This window comes from Rhinatrema bivittatum, chromosome 4 (genome assembly GCF_901001135.1).
Source record: "Rhinatrema bivittatum chromosome 4, aRhiBiv1.1, whole genome shotgun sequence".
Classification (NCBI taxonomy): domain Eukaryota; kingdom Metazoa; phylum Chordata; class Amphibia; order Gymnophiona; family Rhinatrematidae; genus Rhinatrema; species Rhinatrema bivittatum.
In genome coordinates this window covers 440,057,381-440,073,219 of record NC_042618.1, presented here as the reverse complement: position 1 = coordinate 440,073,219, position 15,839 = coordinate 440,057,381, and the positions used below count along the sequence as shown (strand labels likewise).

At 50.1% G+C, this 15,839-nt stretch overlaps 1 protein-coding gene across 1 annotated transcript in view; it reads left to right on the top strand.

The window, feature by feature from the left end:
- CFAP54 (cilia and flagella associated protein 54) overlaps window positions 1-15,839 on the top strand; it is a 1,106,494-nt gene that overhangs the window by 570,548 nt on the left and 520,107 nt on the right. The window contains exons 37-38 of the mRNA XM_029597529.1: window positions 5,241-5,464; window positions 5,565-5,700. Coding sequence (XP_029453389.1) covers window positions 5,241-5,464; window positions 5,565-5,700 — 360 coding nt within the window. The remainder of the gene's footprint in view (window positions 1-5,240; window positions 5,465-5,564; window positions 5,701-15,839) is intronic.

Sequence of the window (15,839 nt, the reverse complement as noted above, 5' to 3'; positions counted from 1 at the left end):
ATCACTGATAGCTCTGCACTGGCTACCAATACAATCCCAAATCCATTACAAAGCCTTAACATTAATACATTCCTCTCTCCATTCTGACAACACTGGCCTGGTAGGGGTGGCGCTACTACCATACACACCACTAAAATTTCATAAGAAAGGTTTACGGAGCCATCAGTACAGAATACACCCCGATCAAAAAGAAGAGACCATATGTTCTCTATAGCAGGCCATATTCTTTGGAACTCTTTGCCTGAGACTCTTCGTCTGACAACTGAAACAAAGAAATTCAAACGTGACCTTAAAATGTGGTTATTTCAAAATGCATATAACCTAACTTAACCTTTTCTTAAATTACCTGTTACACTTGGGCAGTGATCCGGTGTGGTGAACACCACCTTCAAGAGTGACTCCAGGTGGAGAGAGACGGATAACTGGAAGGTCTCTGATGATGGCTGGGAGAGAAGTGTTGGGGCAGGAGTGTATGGAGCTGGGTGATGGCTGGTAAATGGAGCAGAGTACTTGCTGGGAACAAAGTCCAAGTCCAGGCTGGGTCTAGGCAGGCAGCAGGCAAACAGCGTCAAGGTCCAGGCTGGGTCAGGGCAGGCGGCAGGCAAGCAGAGTCAGAGTCCAGGCAGGGTCAAGGCACCTAGTAGCAAGGCAGAGAGCCCAAAGGCCACACACACATGGCAAGGCAGAGACAAGGAACCTTATAGTAAGGCAGAGGGCCCGAAGGCCACGCCCCCACACGGCAGGCAGAGGGCCCGAAGGCCACACACACACACACACACACACACGGCAGGGCAGAGAGCCCGAAGGCCACACACACACACACGCACGGCAGGGCAGAGGGCCCGAAGGCCACACACACACACACACACGGCAGGGCAAAGGACCCGAAGGCCACACACACACACACACACGGCAGGGCAGAGGACCCGAAGGCCACACACACACGGCAGGGCAGAGGGCCCGAAGGCCACACACACACACACACGGCAGGGCAGAGGGCCCGAAGGCCACACACACACACACACACACACGGCAGGGCAGAGGGCCCGAAGGCCACACACACACACACACACGGCAGGGCAGAGGACCCGAAGGCCACACACACACACACACACGGCAGGGCAGAGGACCCGAAGGCCACACACACACACACACACGGCAGGGCAGAGGACCCGAAGGCCACACACACACGGCAGGGCAGAGGGCCCGAAGGCCACACACACACACACACACACACACACACGGCAGGGCAGAGGGCCCGAAGACCACACACACACACACACACACACACACACACGGCAGGGCAGAGGGCCCGAAGACCACACACACACACACACACACACACGGCAGGGCAAAGGGCCCGAAGACCACACACACACACACACACACACGGCAGGGCAGAGGGCCCGAAGACCACACACACACACACACACACACACACACGGCAGGGCAGAGGGCCCGAAGACCACACACACACACACACACACACGGCAGGGCAGAGGGCCCGAAGACCACACACACACACACACACACACACGGCAGGGCAGAGGGCCCGAAGACCACACACACACACACATGGCAGAGGGCCCGAAGACCACACACACACACACACACACACACACACGGCAGGGCAGAGGGCCCGAAGACCACACACGCACAGCAAGGCAAGGCAGAAGGCCACACACAGCAAGGCTAGGGCAGGGAGCCCAAGAGAACTCTATGCTGAAGCACTCAAGTTTAGGGTAGGCAGGGCTATAAGGGAACCTCCAGGACATAGAGCAGGTGGATTGGGCCAGCCAGGAGAGCCTGCTCTAAAAGGACCCCTGGTGGTGAGGCGGATGCATTGCAGCCATAGCCGTAACAGTACCGCCCCCCCTCAAGGCCTCCCCCTCCTCCTGGGTCCCAACTCTGCAGGGGGTACAGCATGAAAAAGTCCAACCCCTCCTGGGGTACAATGGCAGGTTCACTCCCCTCCTGGGGTGAAATGATGAATTCTACCCCTTCCTGGTGCGGCGAAGCTGTCTCAAACCCCTCCTGGGGTGACCAGGTAGTCTCAAACCCCTCCCGGGGCGACGGGCTCGGACCCCTCCCGGAGCAACAGCAGGGCGGCGGGCTCGGACCCCTCCCGGGGCGACAGCAGAGCCGGTTCAGCAGGCTCAGACGGCTGAGTAACAATGTCTGTCAGCAGGACCGGTTTGGACCCCTCCGGGGGTGGCAGCAGGACCGGTTCGGACCCCTCCGGGGACGGCAGCAGGACTGGTTCGGCAGGCTCAGACGGCTGAGTAACAAGGTCTGTCAGCAGGACCAGTTCGGACCCCTCCGGGGGCGGCTGCAGGACCGGTTCAGCCTGCAGGGTAATGGAGTCTGTTACAGATTGTTCACCGGTGGTGGATGTACTTGTGATGGAACAAAGGGAGGATAAAGGCTGGACAGCAGAGGACTTGGTGAACAGAGCTGGAGTTTTGAAGCCTAGCTCACGATTCTCTGGTTCAGAAGTGTGGACCTGCAGCTTGTTAAAGGAACAGGCAGCTCTGGAACGTCTTAAAACACAGTTCGTTAGTTGTCTCTGAGCTGCAGCTGAGGGAAGCAGAGCTCTGCTAGGCTTAATCAGCTTTCTCTGTTTTAGAGAAACCTGTTCCTGAGGCTCTAGCATGGGTGTCATAGAAGCCTTCCTGACCAGGTAAGTCCTAGGATTTTCTGGGAAAAAACTTGTTCTTTTATGAAAAGTTTTCTGCAGGGTTTCATGAAGTAATGTCTTAGAATTCTCTATCCACAAACCGCCAACAGAAACCTCTGTCTAAGTTGAGCCAGAAGCAGAATACCGGTTAGTAGAGCTGACTGTTTTTTCTAATGAAACAGCTGGTTCTGGAGCTGAGCAACAGGGGCAAGGTTTGCATGGTGGTAACAGACAAGGAATACAGAAGCATTTCCACCATCCTGGTTTTGGAGTCAGACAATTTAAACATTCCTGATAAACGGACACATTCTTTTTATGACATTTGCTGCAAGACCAGTGTTCTTGATCTGTAAGCTGACAAGCTAGACAGTTCTGATAACTGGGATAGTTCAAGGTCTGGCAATGAGCACAGATATCAAATCTTTGAGACTGAGGCATGATGTGGGAAGTAAAAAAATTGTCTCACCGGTAGACACATGTTCAATCTCTCTGGAGGGTGGCTTCGGCATATTGTTACGCTTGGGCAGTGATCCGGTGTAGTAAACACCACCTTCAAGAGTGACTCCAGGTGGAGAGAGACAGATAACTGGAAGGTCTCTGATGATGGCTGGGAGAGAAGTGTTGGGGCAGGAGTGTATCGAGCTGGGTGATGGCTGGTAAATGGAGCAGAGTACTTGCTGGGAACAAAGTCCAAGTCCAGGCTGGGTCTAGGCAGGCAGCAGGCAAACAGCGTCAAGGTCCAGGCTGGGTCAGGGCTGGCGGCAGGCAAGCAGAGTCAGAGTCCAGGCAGGGTCAAGGCACCTAGTAGCAAGGGAGAGAGCCCAAAGGCCACACACACACACGGCAAGGCAGAGACAAGGAACCTTATAGTAAGGCAGAGAGCCCAAAGGCCATACACACACACACACACACGGCAGGCAGAGGGCCCGAAGCCCATACACACACACACACGGCAGGGAAGAGGGCCCAAAGGCCATACACACACACACATGGCAGGGAATAGGGCCCGAAGGCCATACACACACACACACGGCAGGGAAGAGGGCCCGAAGGTCACACACACACACACACGGCAGGGAAGAGGGCCCGAAGGCCACACACTCACACACACGGCAGGGAAGAGGGCCCGAAGGCCACACACTCTCACACACGGCAGGGAAGAGGGCCCGAAGGCCACACACACACACACACGGCAGGGAAGAGGGCCCGAAGGCCACACACACACACACACGGCAGGGAAGAGGGCCCGAAGGCCACACACACACACACACACACACACGGCAGTCAGAGGGCCCGAAGGCCACACACACACACGGCAGGGAAGAGGGCCCGAAGGCCACACACACACACGGCAGGGAAGAGGGCCCGAAGGCCACACACACACACACGGCAGGGAAGAGGGCCCGAAGGCCACACACACACACACACACACACGGCAGGGAAGAGGGCCCGAAGGCCACACACACACACACACGGCAGGGAAGAGGGCCCGAAGGCCACACACACACACACACACACACGGCAGGGAAGAGGGCCCGAAGGCCACACACACACACACACGGCAGGGAAGAGAGCCCGAAGGCCACACACACACACATGGCAGGGAAGAGGGCCCGAAGGCCACACACACACACACGGCAGGGAAGAGAGCCCGAAGGCCACACACACACACATGGCAGGGAAGAGGGCCCGAAGGCAACACACACACACGGCAGGGAAGAGGGCCCGAAGGCCACACACACACGACAGGGCAGAGGGCCCGAAGGCCACACACTCACGGCAAGGCAGAGACAAGGCCGAAAGGCCCGAAGGCCACACGCACAGCAAGGCAGGGCAGAAGGCCTGAAGGCCACACGCACAGCAAGGCAAGGCAGAAGGCCCGAAGGCCACATGCATGGCAAGGCAGAAGGCCACACACAGGAAGGCTAGGGCAGGGAGCCCAAGAGAGCTCGATGCTGAAGCACTCGAGTTTAGAGTAGGCAGGGCTATAAGGGAACCTCCAGGACATAGAGCAAGTGGATTGGGCCAGCCAGGAGAGCCTGCTCTAGAAGGACCCCTGGTGGTGAGGCGGATGCATAGCAGCCATAGCCGTAACATCACCTACATGGACAAATTAATTATGAACCTAAGTAAAGAACTCATTACCACTTTACTTTCCAACCCACCCCAAATAAATATTTCCAAAACCTCTTCTCTCAATCCTTTGCCTTATATCCCTCCAGCACCTCATGCCCACTACCTCATCCCCATATTTCTCATCTCCCCTGACAACCCTACTTAATGTATATGTCTTTCACTAAAGTGTATGATACATGAACACAACAAATGAATGAAATTAGCTACCAATAATATTTTTGTCATGTCAACTGTTGTGATCTTCACTTGGAATGACGGTATATAAAATGGCCAAATAAATAAATAAATAATGTTGGGTACTATTGACTATTAATTTGATCTTTGCCATTGTGTAATAACTTTACACTAACAATCGTGGCATTCACTATAATGAATCTAAATATTAATTAACATTTGAAATTTAAACTTTTGTATTTGATCTTGGCAGATTATTGATTCTGAAGGAGATTTCAGCATTCCAAGTTGTACAGGAGGAATAGCCTATGAAGATGGTGGATCTAGCCTCTCATTTGACTATCCCTTGGATGATGTGAATGTGGTTGATTTACGGTGGATATGTAATCTAGTACTCAAAACTATGGAAGTTTTGTACCATTTGAGGAAATGGGAAGCACTGGTACATATAGCAATTCAGTTTAATATGATTACTCAGTAAGTAACACTGGATGCATTAGCGGAAGAAAAAAACTAACATACATTTTTTTAAATTAACTAATTATGTATATCAATAATATTACATGGCTTTTTCTAGTGAGCGGTATACCGAACAAGTGACCCCTCTGCTAGTGCATGCACAGAGGCAGCTCATTGATCAAATAAATTACTTCAGTGGCCCTAAACATCCTCAGCCTCATTTCATGAAATACATGATGGATCATTCAGAAAAGGTATGTTATTTGTTAATGCAGTTGTTTACAAATATAAAAATCTTTTCTTTAAAAAAATAAATAAATAAATAAAAAAAAAATAAAAAAAAAAAAAATATATATATATATATATATATATATATATATATATATATATATATATGTAAATTGTACATAACAATAAGAATGCAAGTGTTCACCCTTTATTTTTCTTAAACATTCTTTTTTTTTTATCCAAAAAGTGAAAATAATCTTTAGTATTCAAGGAAAATCAGGTTGGAAATTCTCATACATAGGTGACATCATCAGATGGATCCTTGCACAGAAATTTAACTTCAAAGCTTCTAGAAACTTTGAGCATGTCATATTGGGCAGGTGAAGCATACTACCTACCATGCATCCATGCAGGAACCCTTTAGTCTTATCTTTTCTGTAGAGCCCACGGTCACAAATCTCTGTCTTGTGCTGTTAGGAAACCTTTTTCTTTCTAGGTGTCACATAGTGGGGAATCAGCTGGATGGGGATTCCCCAACAGGAGCAGGGCTGGACACTTGGGCAGAGCTGGACAGGGTCTTCCGCTTCTCCAGCCACCTCCCCCTTGGGTTGAGCCCGCAGGTTCTGGTGACCAGCAGGGCATTCTGGGAGCAGTGGATCTGGGCAGGTGGGTGGGCAGGCAACGTTCAGACAAAGTCAGTGTCCAAGCAGGAGGTCAAGGCAGGCAGTGAACAGTCGAGGTCAAGGCCAGAGACAGTTTGAATCAGCAACAAGATCAATCCGAGGATTGACACAGAAGGCAAGGCAGCACAGGGGAACTAGGAACTGGTACAGGAGTCAAGGGCTGGAATAGGAGGCAAGGTCTGGGACCGAAGGCCCACAGGGAGCAGGAGCCCCCAGGGAGGACCGGGCAGGATGAGACAAGACCAGGACAAGGCAAATACTGAATTGGGCAGGACAAGACTAAGACTGGGCAGGACCATGAGAACAGGGCAGAAAATATACAACCACAGGCTAACAGAAAACTAATGCAAAGCAAGACAAGGGAGAAACAGATAAGGAGACCTAAGCAGGCTACAAGGCAAGGCAGAGCAAGATTGGAAGGCCTGAAAACCACAAAGCAGGGCAAGAAGGCCAAGGAGGCCAAAGGACAAGCAAGGTGAGACAAGAAGACTACAGGAGCCAGGTAGTACAAGGCAAAGTGGGCCAATGCAAGGAGCCAAGCTGACTCGATGAAGAAGCACCGAGTTGTGGGAGAAGCAGGGCTAAATAGGGCTGGCTTTGCTGAGTCATGGGATCTTCAAGGAGGTGGCTAGAGTGACAGGCAGAGTGGCTCTGTGAGGACCTTTGCTAGCGGGGGAAGGGGGGCTGCCTAGCAGCCAGGATTGTTATACCAGGAGTTCAGGATTCATCCTTTGTGTTGCCCTGCAGTCTTCTCTCAACCCTTTAGTCACCATTAGGTAGGTGTTTGAGCATTTTTATAACTTTTCTTCTTTTTTGGCAGCTGTGTGTTGCACCAATACTGATGTATCAAGTTGGCATTCATCATGATTTTTTTCTCAAACATTGAATCATTTGATTTTGCTGTGCTCATTTTTCAATTGATGCCCCAGAAGGAGAAGAAAGCCAGCAGCTTCGACAAGTGCCCCCTGTGCAAAAGAATCATGTCTATCACAGACTCCCATGATAGATATGTCCTTTGCCTGGGGACGACTATGAACCCTAGAGGGTGTCATTCTCAGCTTCATGTCATGGAAAAGCACTTTGAGTTTATAACTCCAGCCCATTAGCATCTGCATCGGCGGCATCAAGATCGAGAGACCCAGGAGCTGTCCCCCTTGACAACATTCACCAGTCAGGATTGGGGAGACAGGCTGTTGTCTGATCCTCCTTCTATCCAAAGAGAGTGAAGGGTTCATCCTCTTCAGCTGCAGCATTGTCGAGCTCCAATGACATGCATTGGGTAAAGACCAAGAAGCATTGGCATTGGTCTCTGCTGATGTGCAATGCTGAGAATGGAGACATTCTGGTGACAGCCTTGGCTCCTCCAAAACATTCCCATGGTGAGGAGAACTCATCTTCCATGTAATCCTGGGAACTGTGATAGTTTCCAAGGATCCAGGTGTTAATCACTGATACACCTCTCCTATCCCAGGAAGACATGGCCTCTCTCTTCTTTTCTCCCAGACCATGTTGGCATCAGCAATTTTTGAGGAAAAACTGGATAGGAAAATTCAAGAGACCTATGATCATAAGATGCAGCGCATCAGTGCACTGGCACTGATGACATTGGTGTCCCTGTGGACGGATATTCAACCCTAACTGGAATCCTTGCCACTCAATGGAAGGCCCCAATGCTGTTTCCTGGAGGGGAATTGACATTGGGTGCCATTGCACCTGTCATAGTTTTCAGTTCCTTGGGGCAGAAAGCTTCTCTGAGGCACAGAGGATGTGGATTTGTTTCCTTCTGTGGCTACTGTTAATAAGGTTGCAGGATTCAAAATGCAACAGCAGCCCCACCAGTCATTGGTGGTTGAATCTGCTCTCAAGAAAGCCAAGAGGTCTAGAATCTATTCCTTGGTGCTCCCAGGGAAGGATTCTCATACTGTGGATTGCTTGAAAGGGGTTTTTCAGGGAACTATGGTCAATGCCTTCATTCTCTCCGCTCTTCATAAACAAGTAGGTCTGTCATCATCAGGAGGCGCCACTCTGAGTTTTCCACTAAAGGGCAGATATGTGTGTATATGCACTCTCCTAAGGGGAGTGGCGGCCTGGCCGGGATTGCAGCGGCAGTCAGCGGCGTGCAACAATGGCAGTGTTCTGCTGCGACAGGAGGCCTCTGGCAATGTCGGGCAGTGGCTGGGGTAAGTGCAATGGCTTGTGGAACAGTCCTGTGAGCCGCCAAATATAATAAGAAGGCAATTTTCAAAACTCATGTCCACAGCTAAATGGCTATCTACCCACAGAAATGGGTTAGAATTACGCACATAGTTCCACACGAAGTGAGGAATGGCATTCCTGGGGGTATTTATTATTATTATTAAGGCTTTTTTTTATTATGGTTTGGTAAGGCTTTTTTTTATTATGGTTTTTATTATGGTTTGGGTATGGTTTGGGAGGAGCTTGTAAATGTGCATGTATTTTTTAAATTTCAAAAGCAAGTATGTGCTTTTACCCAGACATAGCACCGATATAAAAATCAGGTGCAAAGTCATGTGGATACTTGTTCTTAGTTTTCAAAGGGAAAATGTTTGCTTTGAAAATTGATGAAAAGTCCAGAGGTAAAAAGTATCCAGAGACTTTTCTCTTCTGCAAGCAGTATGAAAATTGACCTCTTGAGAGAAAACTGGAACCTTGTATTCACTGTGTAGTATGTTTAAAAATCCATGTTTGTGAAATAGTAATAGTCTTTGAGAGATAAAAGTTTGTCTTTTAACTAGTTGCAATTGAACAGCTTTTAACAGTTTCTTTGAACCTTGAGTGCAACTATGTTCAGAACATTGTCAGAAGTTTCATGATATAGAATGATACCTATATGGTCAGTTTGTGTAAAATATTAAAATCCATAAAGTTGTTTGAAGATTGGGCTAGTGACAATTAGATGGCAACTTTCTCCGAGCTTTCCTGCACCCATCCACAAACACTATAGTGCTGCAGTAATGTGGGTTATGGAATAATGATGCCCAATGTCTGTACTCTAATCAGTGCCAACAATCTTTGGGGCTGATACAATATAAATCGCGGAAAGTGGGCGCTGAAAAGTCAGCGCCCATTTTCCTAACATGCGCATAGCGCCCGCAAGGTGGGCCCCCATGCAATATCTAAATTAGGGGGTCGCGCTAGCAAGGAGGCGCCTCCTTGCTAATGAGACTCTGCCACGGCTGCCGGTTATGAAGACTGACGCCAGTAAACTTGGTGTTGGTTTTCATAACCGACTGTCTGCCAGTAATGAAAATGGACATTGAGTTTATTGGCGGCCATTTTCATTACTGGCAGACAGACGGTTATGAAAACCGACGCCGAGTTTATCGGCGTCGGTCTTCAGAACTCGGCGGTCTGCCAAGTTTGTTTGGTTTTTTTTACTTAAGAAAAGAAGTACAGAAAAGAAGTTTTTTCTGCTTTTTTTTTTTTTTTTTTTATTTATTTATTTATAGATTTTCAAAAATTACAAACAATAATATTTGAACTTTACATTATTCAAAGGAAAAACTTTGAATATTTTTCAGGTATTCAGTATATTTTAAATTGAACTTACATAACCTTCATTTTTTCTAAATAATAATTACATCCTGAAACCAGTTACAATACTAGTATTGGGGAGACCTAAAGCAAAAACATTTTTTCATAAATAAATCTATCCTAATGGATACTTTATATCAGAAACTTAGGTAGATTATTACCTTTATCATTCCAACTTGGAACAGGTTTAGACAGTGTTTCCTTCTCTTTGGTTTCTCCGCTCTTCCAAATATTTCTCTAAATGAGACAGGTCGTAATAAACATATCTTACCCCCTCCACCCTCATGACACATTTGCATGGGAATCTAATCATTATTTGAATATCAAAAGTTCTAGCTATCTTAGCCAGAGCAATGAACCTTTTCCTTCTTTCTTGAGTCTCCTTGGAGACATCTGGATATATCCAGATTTTTTCACCCAGGTATAGGGAGGATCTATTTTGTCATAAAGGCCTTTAAGACCTGATCTCTGTCTGATGACATCATAAATTTAACTATAAGAGTTCCTCTCATCTCCACCTGGCTAGTATATGAGGTTTCAATCAGATCTGTTATATTTAAGGAAGCTTCCACTTGCTCTGCGTTAATTTTCTTCTCATTAATAAAATAAGCATTTATAATTTGTGGAAAGTTTTCAGGCGACCATGTGAGAATTTCTAAAAAGTAATTTTTTAGTTGTTCTTTAGGCGAAACCATACGACATTTAGGGAAATTGACTATTCTTAAATTTGTATATTTTAAATGGTTTTCTATTACTTCTACCTTTTTATTTAAAGCCAATTCCCCTTTAATGATCGAGGCTTGTACCTTTTCTATAGAGGAAATATCCTGCTGTACCTTAATCAAAGTCGTCCCATAGTTTTGGACCATGGGGCTTAAGTTTACTAATACATTTTGCATTTCATTAATAGTTGTATTTAACTTCACAATATTATCCTGCAACATATTCATGGAACGCCATAACATTTCCACCGTCACTAATTTTGGAGTACCAGGCAATGCATCAGGGGTCAGAGGTAAGGAAACATCAATACCTTGTACTTGGTTCACGTTATTCCCCAAGGGGGAACTACTTATCCAACCTTTTGTTATTATTGAGGCCTTAGGTCTGACCACAGCCTCACCACAGTCCTGCACCTTTTTAAGAGAAAAACTCTGAGAGTCTTTGCCCTGTTCTTGAAGCATTGATAAACCATGGTCCTCCTCGGACAGGCTCAGCTGCTCCATCGGATTCCGTATGGCAGCTGTGCTAGTAACCTCAGTCACAATGCTGATTCTTGGAGGTGGGGGCTTAGTTGGAGCCCCGGGACTTAAGCTCACCTCTCCCAGTATGAGTGGGGTTTGCTCCTCCCCCACTCTTACAGCGGGACACTCCGGGGTTGAAGATTCTACCGGTGGAAAAAAAGTTGGCATTGTTGTTTGCAACGGGGAAGGTGCCATGGGGGTCGAGGCTTCCATTCGCACCTTTCCTTTCCGCTTTGAATGCGGCATTGTAACATAAATTGTCTCTATATAATGTTAAGAAAAAAAAAACAACAAGTAGACAATTTTTTACTCACAGTTCCTGTTAATAAACATCAATTTGAGATAGTAGGTAGTCCCGGGCACCAAATCTACTTCCGCTTCCGTGGAGGTTGGCGCCTTCTCGCCTTCGCCGGTCTAAGCCGGTCCAAGCCGCGCGCCCCTTTGGAGCGCGCGGCTTAGGCAGCGTGCGCCGATGGCGGCGATGCGCCGTCTGCCCCGAAATTTATGGGCAGACTTCCTCCTCTGACGTCCTCCAGCACCGCCCACTCACAGCGGAGGGGGGGCAGGGCTCTCTCCGGCAGACGCCTCGTGAGTCCTGGATGTTCCGGGTAGGTCACAAACGGATGTAAGAAGGAGCGGGGCCCGTTCCTCACCACGCTCTCTCTGGGCTCCCCAGTTGTTATCGCCGTCTGCCCCGAAATTTATGGGCAGACTTCCTCCTCTGACGTCCTCCAGCACTGCCCACTCACAGCGGAGGGGGGGCAGGGCTCTCTCCGGCAGACGCCTCGTGAGTCCTGGATGTTCCGGGTAGGTCACAAACGGATGTAAGAAGGAGCGGGGCCCGTTCCTCACCACGCTCTCTCTGGGCTCCCCAGTTGTTATCGCCGTCTGCCCCGAAATTTATGGGCAGACTTCCTCCTCTGACGTCCTCCAGCACCGCCCACTCACAGCGGAGGGGGGGCAGGGCTCTCTCCGGCAGACGCCTCGTGAGTCCTGGATGTTCCGGGTAGGTCACAAATGGATGTAAGAAGGAGCGGGGCCCGTTCCTCACCACGCTCTCTCTGGGCTCCCCAGTTGTTATCGCCGTCTGCCCCGAAATTTATGGGCAGACTTCCTCCTCTGACGTCCTCCAGCACTGCCCACTCACAGCGGAGGGGGGGCAGGGCTCTCTCCGGCAGACGCCTCGTGAGTCCTGGATGTTCCGGGTAGGTCACAAACGGATGTAAGAAGGAGCGGGGCCCGTTCCTCACCACGCTCTCTCTGGGCTCCCCAGTTGTTATCGCCGTCTGCCCCGAAATTTATGGGCAGACTTCCTCCTCTGACGTCCTCCAGCACCGCCCACTCACAGCGGAGGGGGGGCAGGGCTCTCTCCGGCAGACGCCTCGTGAGTCCTGGATGTTCCGGGTAGGTCACAAACGGATGTAAGAAGGAGCGGGGCCCGTTCCTCACCACGCTCTCTCTGGGCTCCCCCTTTTTCTGCTTTTCTGTACTTCTTTTACCTGCGCTCAGCTATTAACGCCTGCTCCAGGCAGGGATTAATAGCTGAGCGATAAATGTGAGTCTGAGACGCACATTTATTTTTTTGCATGAGTAGTGAATGTGTAATAGGCTCATTCACATGCATTTGCATGTGATGAGCGTTATTACATTCACTCTGCATCTGACTTAGGTTAAATAGGCGCTAATCCCCCTATTGCATTAGGGGGTGGATTAGCGCCTATTTAATCCGCGTCAGAGTGCGAGTTATACAATGTGCTCAGCTGAGCGCACAGTATTGCATCAGCCCCTTTGAATGCAAGTCAATAAAAAAGACTCCATTCTCTGCCTGGGGCTCCTCCATCTTTGTTTCAAATGACCTTGCCTCTGTGTAACATGCATTCATTAGCTCAGCTAACCACAGATTTTTTCACTTTGTCACTGAACAAGTGCTCAGTCAGTATCACTTGCCCAACAGCATACCTAACTGAGATTTTTAACTTTTGTTGGTTCATGCGTTGAGTATAGTATGAATCAGTCAAAGCCTTAGAGCAGGGGTGGGCACTTCCGGTCTTCGAGGGCCACAAACCAGTCTGGTTTTCAGGATATCCCTAATGAATATGCATATGAGAGATTTGCATGCACTCTGCCTCAGTTGTATGCAAATCTGTCATGCATATTCATTAGGATATCCTAAAACCTCGACAGGTTTGTGGCCCTCGAGGACTGGAATTGCCCACCCCTGCCTCAGAGGGTAATTTTAAAAAGCATTTCCCTGTACGTACCCGGATCAGTCCAGACACCTGGGTTGTGACTCCGCACCAGCAGATGGAGACAGAGCAAGACCCGTCGGGCTCCCCTACATATAGTAAGGCACCACCCACAGCCCCTCAGTCTTACTCTGTCTCCAGCAGATGGGGCAGGTTCACCCACAGTCTCTGGGATCCTGGGTAGCTTGGTTAGTTAGTCAGGAATCTGTTTTTCTTTGGGTGGTTAAGAAGTTTTGAAAAAAAAAAAAATAATAATTATAGAAGGCAGGAGAGGAAAAGGAAGTAAGAAGACTGCCTCGCCCTGGGAACCTCCCAGGGGGGTTGGAAGGTTCTGAGGGGACCATCCCCCCCTGGTTGAGGCTGCTGCTAAGGGTCGAGGACCCTGCCTTCCTCTGGTAGCAGCGTCGGGGGTGACACCGGGGAGCCCGGTTCACTCACCCCCGCTGGAGCAGGAGGCTCAGGACCAGGGACAGCGGCGGCAAGTAAAAAAAAAAAAAAGTGTTTTTTTTCTTCTGCTTGGCTGCGCTGACTCTCCGTACTTCGTTCGCCGCTCGGGGCATATAATTAATTTTAAATTAATTTTTATTAGTTTAATCCGGCTCTGTTGACGCTTCGCGGATGCCGAGGGGATCTTCTTGCCGAGCGTGCGGCTCAGTGCGCGCGCGGGAATCTGCTCCAGTTGTGTTTCAGGCAGCTAGGGGCCGTCCGAGACTGGTCAGGGGAGCCGGTCTCGGCCGGCAATAGCTCCGCCGCGCGCCGGGCAGAACTGGGAAGGCAATGCTGATCCGTTCCCGCTTAGCGCGGGAACGGTGGACATTTTGAGTGCAGTTCAGGAGGCCACACGGAAGGTTGCCGCTAATGGCGGCATGCCTCCCGCGCTTTCCCCACAGCAGTGGCCCCCCGGGGGGAGCGCCCCGGGGGGGGGGGCTGCATCGCCGGTGGAAGTTAGTCTAGAGGAGGCTTCTTTGGGTTCGGAGGCTTCCTTTGCTTCCGACTTCGCGCTTCTTTTACGCAAGGTTCTGAAATATAAAAGATCCAAATGGAAGGTGAGTAGGGCGTTTGCCACGGGGGGCTCGGACGGACAGTCGGGGTCCCGGAAGCGGAAAGCTGAGGATAGGTCCCGGAGAACCTCGGACCCGCAGAGGGAGAAGCGCCCTGTGCGGGGTATCCCCCAGGACTTGGACACCGGTTTTTCCTCATCGGAGGAAGCGGACCCGTCTGTAGGGCCCCTGGGGGGGGGCCGACGGGCCGGAAGAAGAGGGGTCAGTCCAGCCCGGTATTGGCAAGGGTATGCCGGCGGTGGATGGGGATGACCCTAGGGTGGTACGATTGTTCCGGCAGGAGGAACTAGCACCGCTTATTCCGGCCATTCTTCAGGAGCTCGGTGTGGATGCACCACCGGTGGAGTCCCGGCCGGGGGCCAAAATGGACCCGGTGCTGTTGGGCATTACGGGTCCAGCAGTGGCTTTCCTGTTCCACTTCTTGGCGTCGGACATTTTATTCCGGGAATGGGATACCCCGGAGTTGGGCCTGAAAGTGAGTAAGGCTATGGATAAGCTGTATCCACTGCCAGAGGACGCGCTGGAGCTCCTTCGCCTTCCCAGAGTGGACGCAGCGGTGTCGGCAGTAACGAAGAGGTCAACGATCCCGGTCACAGGGGCCACGGCACTCAAGGATATCCAGGATAGGAAACTGGAGCTGCAGCTTAAAAAGGTTTTTGAGGTTTCGGCGCTGGGGGTCCGCGCGGCTATTTGTAGTAACTTTGCCCTGCGGGCAGGGCTGCGCTGGGCCCAGGTGCTCCAGGCCAATGCAGATCTCTCTGAAGAGGAATCTGCGCAGGCGGATCACCTGGAGGCGGTGATCGCTTATAGTGCGGATGCTCTGTATGACTTACTGCGGACGTCGGCCAGAGCCATGGTTTCAGCGGTTTCCGCGCGCTGTCTCCTCTGGCTCCGCAATTGGGCGGCGGATGGGTCCTCCAAGGCTCACCTTGGCTCGCTACCATTTAAGGGGAAGTTGTTGTTTGGAAAGGAGTTGGATGACCTGATGCAGTCGCTCGGAGAAAACAAGGCCTTTAAGTTGCCTGAGGACAGGCCTAGGACTCGGACTGCTTTCACCAATCGGTCCCGGTTTCGGGGGAATAGAAGGTCGCGTCCGCCGAGATCGTCCGGTTCCTCTTACTGTTCCGGGTCCTCCAAGTCATCTTCGTGGTCTCAGTCCTTTCGAGGGAAAAAGTTTAGGCGGCAAGATGTGCCTTCGTCGGGAACGGGGTCCAAGGCATCCCAATGAAACGCGGATGGTCCATTCCTCGCGGCAGATCCCATCGGTCATGCCAAACGTAGGAGCCAGGTTAGCGCTTTTTGCCGAGGAATGGACTAAAATAACATTGGACCAGTGGGTCCTCAGCGTGATAAGTTGAGGTAATGCTTTAGATTTT